General features: G+C 38.8%; 1 protein-coding gene across 1 annotated transcript; it reads right to left on the reverse strand.

Moving 5' to 3' along the window:
- Positions 1–1546: 1546 nt before the first annotated feature.
- Positions 1547–10588, reverse strand: LOC104546376 (Bardet-Biedl syndrome 7 protein-like; the record flags this gene model as incomplete). The annotated part of the gene is made up of 7 exons (XM_010191754.1): positions 1547–1683; positions 2674–2797; positions 4324–4427; positions 4539–4648; positions 5745–5909; positions 8234–8373; positions 10523–10588. Coding segments are annotated over 7 exons (846 nt in total), but the record flags the coding sequence as incomplete, so codon positions are not given.
- Between the last annotated feature and the right edge of the window lie 828 nt (positions 10589–11416).

Here is an 11416-nt window from a genome sequence, read left to right on the forward strand (position 1 = left end):
CATCCCGGGCCCCCAGGCCTTCGCTTTGCCGCTGCGGGCGCCCCGAGGGGAGGAGGGTCGGTGGGGAACGGCCCTATTGAGGCCGGAACAAAGCCAGAGCGCAGGGCCCGCGGCGGGACCGGGGGAGGGAAGTGCTTCTTTTCGTGAGACCGTGCCAGTAGCGTGGCTTTGGTTGAATCCGGCCGCTTCCGTGGCACGCATGGCTGAAGGTTGCCTTGCCCTCTCCCAGCTGAAAATATGTTTCTCCATACTTTTATTTCCTTTTAATGGAGTAAGTTATATCAGAAATAGCATGGCCAGCAGGAGTAGGGAAGTGAGGTGCCAAGATCGCATCTCAATGTGTCCAGTTTTAGGCCCTTCACTACAAGGACATTGAGGCACTGGAGCATGTCCAGAGAAGGGCAACGAAGCTGGTGAGGGGTCTGCAGTGCAAGTCTGATGAGGAGCAGCTGAGGAAACTGGGGTTGTTTCGTCTGGAGAAGAGGCTGAGGGGAGACCTTATCACTCTACAACTACCTGAAAGGAGGCTGTAATGGGATAGGGGTGGTCTTCTCTCATGTAACAAGCAACAGGATGAGAGAAAATGGCCTCAGGTTGCACCAGGAGAGGTTTAGGAAGAATTTCTTCACCTAAAAGATTATCAAGCATTGGAACAGGCTGCCCAAGGAAGTGGTGGAGCTACCATCCCTGGAGATACTTAAAGGAGGGGTAGATGTGGCACTTAGGACATGGTCGAGTGGTGGTTTACAGTTTACAGTTGGACTAGGTGATCTTAAAGGTATTTTCCAACCTAAATGATTCTATGATTCTAAATTAATTTTTTTTTTACTTCACTTCTGCATAAGTATCTGTATCCACAAGCTGGTTAATGTCTTCTAATTTTAAATAAAAATGAAGAGGGTATAAGGTGGAAGATGCCAAATACAGGGAGTTATGAAATTAAGAACAGACACATGAGAAGCACAGAGGAAATTTAATGCCATCCACTCTCTAAACAAGAGTTAATTTGTAGCTATAAAAGTAGATGTCTTTAGGCTACAATTCAAAGATTGTCCTTCTGTACACACACCAGTTACATCAAGTGTGGTGAGTGCCTTGTACCGCTTTCTCAGTGCAGCAGACAGAAATCATAGTTATGCATAGTTTATCACCCAGGGGTTTTTTTCTGTGCCTGGTTAAGTCTGAAAACAAGTGTCTTCATACATCTGTACAACTGGAGGATAAAGACTACTGCATACAGTCTTTAGCAGTACTGAAAACATTCTCACAGAAAGGATACTTGGTATTTACATGTGATTTTAAAGTTTTCTTTGGCTACGAAGAACATTGTGTATATAGAAACTATGTACCCATTTACCATACACAACAGTTTATATGAACTAAAATTTACTCCTGTATTGAGTATCATGATAAATATGAATAAAAAGTATGAGCTGACAATATAACAGAAGAGTAAAAGTATTTTTCTTCAAATGTGTTCTGGACTTAATATTGAACTGCCTTGATTAAAAGGAAAAAATAGAAAAGTTACTCTGTTTTTTCCTTGTCAGGTTGCAGCCTCAAAAAAAGCAATTAATCCATCTTGATCACAGCCATCCAGAATTTCCAGAAGAAGAGGAACTTTAGTTTTCACATTGGTACCTTTAAATTTAAATTTATCTATGAAGAGATCCGTGATCATACCTGCAAAGGTAAAATCCCAGGATTTATTATTTGCCTTGTTTTCATTACGAGGTATTCTCCACTTTTAACTTGTGATTATGTACCAACTATTCTAGTTGATTCTGGGTTTAGAGGCAAGACTCTTTAAACTATTACTTACTTTTAAGTAACACCCAAAATGCTGACAGAACATCTTCATTTCAAAACATGTATTTCTGCCTTAAGAATTACCTCATCTGAACCACTGAGGAAAGAGAAACCATCGCAGGATGGGCAACAAGGACTCTGCTTATGCTGTATATACAAAGGCTTATCAAAGCTGGTGTCTGGCAGAGATTCTCTGCGCTGAAAGGTGTACAGGGAACACCAGACAAGGTTACAGAATCTCCTTCACTAAATTGGATCATTTAAGAGTCTCCCTTGTCACTCCATGCGCCTTTTCCTGTTCTGATGTTTTGTAAAACTTAACCACTCAGAACTTAATTGCTCACTTAACTTGTATACATTATTAAATGCCATCCTGAATTTGAATATGATACTCAGTCATTCCAATAAAGACAAGAATCATCCAAATATAAAAAGCTGTCTATTAATCAAAGAGTAGAAAAGTAGCCTGCAAATAATCCTGGTATTTTCATTCTCAGTGATATGCTTGTGATGCCAAATCAATTTTAGTTCTCAGGTGAACAATTCTTGAGAACCTTTAGAGAGTTACTCAAAGTCCACAGTAGCAAACAAGCCATTTTTAGTATGTGTTAGGTTTTACTGCCTCACCTTTAACTTCAGATTTTTATGATTAAAACCACTGTATAAATATGCAACCTTGGCTGTATGAACAAACAGACACATACACTTACACACCTATTGCTGTCCTGGGGCTATCCAGGTGTACCCACTTCTCAAATTGTTTTAATTCTGCTAATGCTGACTTCAAAACTATTTCAGTCATGTCGAGGGTGCTGTCTGGTCATTAATTTACATTTAAGCAAGAAGCTGAATTGATCAACAAACCATAAAGTCTTTCAAGATGTGCAGGTTGTTTCTTGTATTCATCAAGCAGCTGATCCGACTCTTCCAAAATGCTGCGGTATTTTGGTAGCAGAAAGTCCACATTTCCTTCATGAACTTGTAATTCCTCAAAGACATTTTAAATTGTAAGAATTAATGGCAGTTAAGTATCATAAGAGCATAAAAATAAGAAGTGAAGCTTGGGTCTGACAGGAGGAAGTACCTTCAGAGACAAGACAATCGCCTTCTAAACTAGCAAGAGATATTTTCTAAGTGTCTCATTTTCTAGTCTTGTGTAATGCCAGGTGTTACCTGTCACTTCATAGACTCGAGTCTCAAATCCTGTTTATTACAGCTTCCAGCTCAGAGCACAGCCAGAACAGGATCACTCCACAGCCTAGCCCCTACACAATCAAGCCTAATGAACGGTCAAAGCCTTCACCGTATCTTCATTTTTAGAATAAGTAAATTCCTAGAAAGTGTGGCACGTGCTAAAAGCCTGAAGGTAAAAGTAAACTGTGAAAGTATCACTCCATTCGTGAAAGCAAAAAGTTTTAAAGAGCTCTTCTAAAATGCCCCAGTCTGCCATCAGACCAATTTAAGATGGTCGATCGTATAGATCTTTTTATCACTCCAAGAAAGACCAGACCATACTTCTCTAGATGAAAGGTAATTATATTATGCATCAGAGTCTGCTGGGATAACAGCTTTCATCAATCACCAGATTATTTTCCTGTCTATGAATAATTTATCCAAAATGAGTGACAAAAAAAAATTGTCAAAGATTTCTTAAAGTAGATTTGCTGCCTAAATTAAAAAGCCTAAAACAAGCACTAAACTCTTTCTACAAGATGTGCAACATCATTATTACTGCACAAACACAACATGCATCAAGGGTAAGTTCTCTAACTCGCCAGTTTGTCAAATCAAGCCCAAGTAAAATACTTTTAGTGATGATAAAGATACACACTGTGCTCCCAGCAGTCAGGTTTTCTACTAACTAAAGAGTCCTGACAACTAGTATTTCATTCCACCAAAGGACACGAGAGAACTGGCTGTTCACTTTAATCTCCTCTTCCCCTTAAAAAAATACACCAAAAGAGATGATGGCAAATTTCTGATGACAAAATCCTGGTTGGTGCAAAAGTCCAAGAACTAAGACAAGCTGCCCAACAGGCACTTCCCAAAGACTAACCATTGAGGAGAGAATGAAGCAAAAGATCAATAAGCAGGTAATTCAGACATTATGACACACTGGAATGAAATTCCAAAGCAACAAAGTCTCATCTGGCATGGACTATCACCCCCAGATCTAAAAAACTTTTAAAAGTCAGTGGAAAGCAACAAGTAAGGAACTGGAAAATAACAGCAGGCAAAAAGAGAACATTAGATGATAAAGCTGGCTGCCTTCTCCTGTCTGATTCAAGCATTCTCAACATCAGTCAGTAATCCTACATGTTATTCACCAGTTATATAGTACAAATGGGAATTTTACTTTAGGAAGGCTCTCTCCTAGTTAATTAAAATACACGTCCTGGGAATAGAAATGTAACAGATACCACTATGAGACATATCTGACTTGAGCTGCACAGCTTGGTATCTGACAACATAATCCCCCATAAAAAATCCTTCCACAGGAGTTCAGATACTTACTCTCAAAGCATCTATTAAATGAACCTTCTTGGCCAACAGCTGCTGATACTCTAATTTGGGGTGGATAAGCTTTAGTGTATGCCTCACAGATTCTTCGTTTACATCTAGTGAAGAATAAAATAAGAAAACCCAAACAAGCAAATGAATAATACATATTTCATCTATAAGAACACAAAATGAAGCCAAGGAGAACATATTAGAGAAGAAAGTTTTACCATATGATATGTTGAGATTAATCTTCCTTTTAGTAGCTTCTTTGGAAAGCACATCTTTTAGGATGGATATTGTAGAAATGTTGTCAGACTTAAAACATCCCTCACCTTTTCTATAAGGGAAAAAAACCAAAACTTTAAATGAACAAGCTTGAACACACATGCATGCATTAGATTTGTCCCTACATTAAAATAGAAGGCCTGTAAATAAATGTCCAAATCAGAGAAAGCAACCTCTAAGGGTCATAACAATTCTCCATCTGTCAGGTAGCTGCATACACACCTATGCTCTTTGCTCCTTTTCTCTGACAAGATTATGCTGGGCATAGATAAATTTGTTCCAGTAAATAAGACAAAGCAGTATACACAAGTCTCAGCTATACAGAAGACAGTTTTATCTCTACTGCATGGCTCTACGGTTATACAACCAAGATTTCTGGCTGTAGTCATTCCATTTATCATTGTAATACCCTGAAGACAAAAGCAAGCTTCAGTACCAGAAGGGACAAAAAACACTCTCCCCTCCCCTTTCCCCCCAGAAATCAACCACCCAACAACTCTCTACAGTATGAATAGACCACACATATGGTAAGCTGGGAGCAGGTTGGAATCTGTGCAATTGTAACAATTAATTTTTCCCCACTTTACAGTTCCATTTTTGGGTGGATATATGTAAGGGAGATATAACAAATTAATTTGAGAACAGAGTATTAATCTTAAACACAGAAATAATATTTGCCTAATATAAGCTGTAGATCAACATAATGCTTATTCACATTTTTCTTTGTATGAGCATTAAATGCCTTTTAAATTATTTCTGCTTCTCAGTACAAAAAAAAGAAGTTAGAAAACAACAGGAGTTACAAAATAATTTCACTAGAGTAGTTAGCTAGGCTCCTTGAATTCTAAAAGCAAGCCATCATCTTAAAAATATATCAAGCCTGTCCTCCTTGGAAATTTGTTTTTTGGACCAACTTCAAGAAAAACCCAAGTTACAGAGTGCACCATTACTGGATAGTGCTCACCCCTGGTAATGTTTGACAATCCTTCCTAAAAGATTCTTGTTCTCTTCAGTGGGAGTTTTGATGGGGCTGGGGGTGAAGAAGGGAACAGTAGCACGTGCATGAGATGGCACTCACAGACTGGTCAAGAATGAAAAAGACAAAAACCCCAGCGTAGTCACACTGTGCTATAGTAATTGTATTTTACCTGTAAGTACCTTCAAGCTGTGTACCCAGGAAGGTGTTCTGAAAATAAAAGGTGATACTCTCTCCAGCGGGCGTCTTTTCAGGCACTTCAGGCAAGCAAAACACAACCCAGGAGTGAATTTCAGCAAAACTGAACTGGCCTTGGAGCGTCAGTGTATTCATGGGTCTATGTGAAAGAGGGAGTTAAAGGGGTCTTAGAAACATTGTATTGCTTATTGTTCCTGGAAACAAACTTTGGCTAATAAGTGTTGCAGTAGCCACAGTTAAAGTTTAATTCGTTGTGAAGTGTAGTCTTGGAGATTTTGATATATTACCTATCGAAATGCTGTGTGTTAGGATTTTAGGAAATTAGCAACCTAGGTAATATAATGTTGGCAATTGTATCTATTAGTTACTGTGTTTAAGAAGCTTTTTTTAGGAAACTACGGAAACTCGCTATAGAGACCAGCTAACAGAAGAACCAGTTCTGCAGTTTGAGCAAGAGCCAAGAAGCTACTGAGTCGGCGCAAGAATAAAAGGTTACTAGCGGTGACGAAGAGAACCTTCGACCTTCCTCCTCACGACCACCGTCGACCACCATCAGGAGGCACTGCGCAAGCACAGAGGGAGGCGGGGACAGGTCATGCATATGTATAGGCATAGTGGGAAACCTTAAGAATATGTACCCCCTTGCTGCACATAAGTGAGGTGAACTGCAGCGCCCGGCACGCACGACCGGGAGGAATTTCCCCCGTGCCACCCACGCGTTAATAAACATACCTACTTTACAATCTTACGGATTGTGGGGTTTGCTTTTGAATCCGCACGTCATATGACATTACCAAATAAAAAAACCAAACCAAAACAAAGATGTCATTAGTAGTTATGAAGGAGGGACACTGTCAGTGCACTTGTTATCCATACAGAAAAAGTTTAGTTCCACGTGGTGGTTTCCTTTTAACCAACACCCTGTAAGAAGTCAGGTATCTTGCTAAGTAGGTACATATTGCAGATTGCAGCTACTTTTCTGTATTTCAAGACAAAACGCTATGCGTTCATGGAAGTTTTATCTCATAGTACGCATGTCAGAACTGGATAAGAAACTAGTTGAAAGTTTTTGACATATCCCGTTTCAAGTTGTTAAACCTGAAATTTATGACAAAGGTAAATAACTGACTAAGAACCTCAAGAGTCTCCTGTGCTGCAAGCCACAGACAGAGTTTATATCAAGAATGTGGCACCATGGAACACATTTGCACATCAAGTAAAAGCATTTGGTATCGAATCATCAGTTTTGTTTTCAAACAAGCAATACCTTCATGGCAATACAAGATGTTAATTGATAGTAGGGAAAATCAAATAGAAATTGCATAACATAGCAGAGTCCAAACAGACAGATAAGGGCAGGGGGAAGTCTTAGCTCAGTTTTGGAGCCAAATTAGCTATGGGAAAGAATTACATTAAGAGGGTGGAGGGGAGACTGAGGCTGAAACTGAAAAGATTGCAGTTACTAACACAGGAGAGTTTCCTTTCTACCACACTGTCAGCGCCACAAACACATGGGGCTGCATTTTAATCCAGGTCAGTAAAATAAGAAATAACCTGAAAACAAGAATGGCAAGGAAAGCAGAAACCCATTAAATCTGCATTTTCTGCCAGAAAACTGATGTCCTGATTTTCTATTTAGTGATTTTACTTTTCAGCTCAGTCTCTTAAGTGGCTGAACTTGCTGAAACTAAAGGCATTGTTTTTCCAGTATGTGCTGCTAGAAGATAAGCTCAGGGTCAGTTGTCTCACCATGGGTGCCGTGTCTGCACCTACGGGGAGGAGAAGCAGACCCAAAACTGACCAACGAGGTATTCCATCCCACATACGTCATACTCGGTGTAAAGCTGAGGGATCACAAGGGTCTCGACCCTTCTTCCAACTTGGAGCCCTTCCAGCTCGGACCCTTCCATCCATCTCGATCCTGCAGAGGCCAAGGCCTGAGCAGAACCCTGCTAGTTCATCTGCCTCTGATCCCGATTTGTGTGTCCTGCATCCTGCTCCCACCTGCTGCTGAGGTTGGTCTGGGACTTTTCCAGTGCCTGGCTCCGCAGAGCCTCTGGTGTCATATTTGTCATTGGGGGAGGGTGGGGGGAGAATTTTATATTGGTTTTGTATACTTTTGTACATTTTTGTATATATTTCATTATTTCCCTGTTTACATTATTATCCTGTAGTATTAGTATTACTGTTTTATTAAACCTGTTAGTTTTATTTTCCAACCCGTAAAGTCTCTCTCCCTTATTCTCTTTTCTCTTCCCTCCTGGGGAGGGGAGAGGGGTTAATAGAGAGTGTCTGTCCAGGATTTAGTGGACAGCCCAGCCCTAAACCATGACAACTGATAAAATGGAACTACAGGCTGAAAACTGTAGGTTAGGAATGACTTAACATTTATAGAATAAACATTTCAACTGGATTGTGTCTATTTTTAAAGAGAAAAAGGCATTGATTTTTCTTCGTAAATACCTGTCATGCTCAATAGAATGAGTTCTCTGATGAAGTGAAAGTGGTTTAATTTGATATTGATGAACTTGGCAGGTTTTTGGTTGAATTCTTGGAGTTACATATGCTTGAAGCGTCCCATACTGTCCTTCAATCGATCGAATCTGCAGAAATAAAAGCAGAACCCACAAACAAAAATAAGATAACAGATTAAATTTGCCACAATTTGGAAAATTGGTAGTTATTAAAAAAATACTAAAGAAAAACTGTCAATTTTCTGCAGTACTTCAAGAATATTTAGAGTACTATATTAGCTTGATAGAGCAGATTAAGAATGTTTTAAAACTAGATAGTGTCCAGCGAAGTGCTGATATATTAAATGAATGAAACACTAAGAAAATAAAAACCACCAACTTATGTTCTGATTAGTTAAAATAAAAAGCCTGTAACTTGCTTCTAATTCTTCAGTGGTGCCATCGATTAAAAAAAAAAGGCAAGACAAAAATACATTCTGTAGCAGTTGGCAGCAAAGAACAGATCAAAGAATTTAAAAGAGTAAACAGAATTTCAAACTATGTATTAATTTCTTCATAACAATCAAAGTTCTTCCTGAGCTATTTTTGGAAGAGTAAGAGGCCAGATTTAAGTTCAGATCTCAGAATACTCAACAAGCAGGATGTGCAAATGCGTTTAAGACCCAGTATGCACCCTCCATGTCTCTGAAGACACAGCAATGCATCAGTCGCTGCTCTGATGAGCTGAGTTACACAGACTGCACCAAGAAGTCTGTCATCTGCCAATAACTCACACAGAACTGACAAAAAAACAGAAGCGTCCCATCGGCAGCACCGACACAGCTATGAAAGTAGGCAGCACTGCTACTGAAATAACTTCATACAAACAAAAGAGCAGATCTGAGTTCAAGTACAGGTTTGCTTTATAACCTTGATTATGTCCTGTATTTTGTAAAGTCTCAAAAAGCAGTGCTTTGCAGGAAGACATGCACTTCAATGTTTTTAATGAAAATGAGATAGTAAAAAGTTCTCTTTTGAAATAAAGTCATCAAGACTTAAAAGTTGTATTGCCTGCATGTGCATAGACAAAACACAAAAAGAGAATGAACTCCATGCAGCAGGCATAGATCACTGGAGATCCTCAAGGTACAGCAGCGAGGTGGCAGCAGAACCTGTGCAGACTAAATCCATCACATCAGGATCCAAATGTAAGAGTGACAGCACAGCGTTCTGATGACACACTGCACTATGATGACAGACAACAGCAAGTTTATAAATGTTTTTAGTGGGAGAGTAAAGGAAAACCTCTTTTTGTGCATCATAAATGCATTTGATGAATTTTTCTTGTGTTATTTACTCTTTACCTAGTATTTTCAATAGTCAGGGTGGCGAGGATGACATCCCTAAATTAAAATAAGAGAATTGAGACATAGGGAGAAAAAGTGATGTGCTCAGAACCAGTAAGCACACTAATAACATTTCTAAAGAAGAGGACCTGGGAAATAGAGAGTCTTAGTTCTGCACACTAGCTCATTATTGTAACCTCACCAAAAAACAGATACCCACCCTCAACTTCCCCACATTTGATGCATCTTATGCAGGCTTAAATTTCTAATAAGAATCTTCTCACTGAGAGTTTTACATAAATAAACACGTATCAGATTAGCAGGCTGCAGTGTTAGGCAACTACATAAAGAGAAAACCTAGAGCCTGTGTACATCTTGAGGACTTTCCTAATCATTATTTGCATATTTCTTTATAATTATTTTCATCTAGCTACAAAATGTGTGAATTTGGTGGGTCATTAAAAATAAACCCCCAAAACACCCACATTCCTGTAGTATAATAAGCATGGAACAACCGGATTCGCTTCCTCTCCAAAATACAAACCCAGTCCATATTCCCTGGGTGCTTCCCAGTGTAACTTCCTTCAAACACTTCCAAGGACAAATTGTGCCAGAGCTTTCTTTCCCACATCTCTCTCCACTTTAAGTTCCACACAGTGACTACAGAACCAAGTGTTTTCACAATCTGTGATTACCCCACTGCTTCATCTTATGGGCACTCAAGGTCCCCAGGCTCTCCTCCAAAGTAACACATTTTTAGAAGTGTTCAGAAACCCTACAGACAAATTTAAAGGAACACAAGACCCAGATTAGAAGGTTCTCAGGAAACAATCAGAAGCAGAAACCAGACAGATCATTTGCTCAGGCTAAGCAGTCACTCGAGGTAGGGATCTCTCCATTCCTAAGCAGACGTCTACATAACTTATTATGAAAAATATTTTGGAACATTTTACCTTAAGTTCAAGTCTCGTAGTATTTGCTTGGCATCGGTAAGTTGCAAGAAGAAAGTTGCTATTTGGCTGTAAACAGGAAAAAAGAAATACAAAATAGGTCCATGGATTCATAGGAGTTCTACTGGTCTGTTTTAACTGAAGACATGTGAAGTAAATTTTCTGCTAGTTAGGTACAGATATTTTACAAGAGTTAAATTTTAAAAAGTAATCTTTGGTTGCTCTGAATATTCCAATCAATTTTAATGATGGTAGAATTTGAAAATTTCCTCTGTATAAGTAAAATCAACTGAAGCTTCTTATACTTTTAATACCACCATAATAATCATATAGCTATCTATTTTTCATATGAAGAACATATCTGTCTGTCAGCCTGCCCTACTCACCTGCAATATTAGTCCAATATCCAAAAATTAAAGTAAGATCAGTAAGAGAACACACCTAAAAGCCTAAATTAATTATAATGAATGACAAGAAACTTAAAATAAAAAATGTTGATTTCTGATAGATCCAGGGTAGACCAATGATGTGCAAATTTGATTCTTAAAACTAAAATACTTAAGAGGACCGTTAACAAGGAAAAAGACTTTACAGAGGATTTCCATAATGCTAAGGTAGTTTCCGGATTTTCCCCTCAGCCAAAAGCATCTTTTGTAATTCTGTAAGTATTTAAGTTTATAAATATTATATTTAAAAATGCACTTAAACATATGACTTCCCACACAGCAGAATTTTCACATTCTAAAGTGATTTTTAAGAGACACAGTAAGTAAGAAATATAACATTCTTCACCTATCGTGTCTCTTCTTACTTTGAAGTAAACATATGCACAACTGGTAAATCCAGCGAAGAGAGCAATACTGACTGTGTCTTTCACATTCCCGATCGAGCAGGAAA

Source organism: Mesitornis unicolor, unplaced genomic scaffold (assembly GCF_000695765.1).
Source record: "Mesitornis unicolor isolate BGI_N332 unplaced genomic scaffold, ASM69576v1 scaffold7059, whole genome shotgun sequence".
NCBI lineage: Eukaryota > Metazoa > Chordata > Aves > Mesitornithiformes > Mesitornithidae > Mesitornis > Mesitornis unicolor.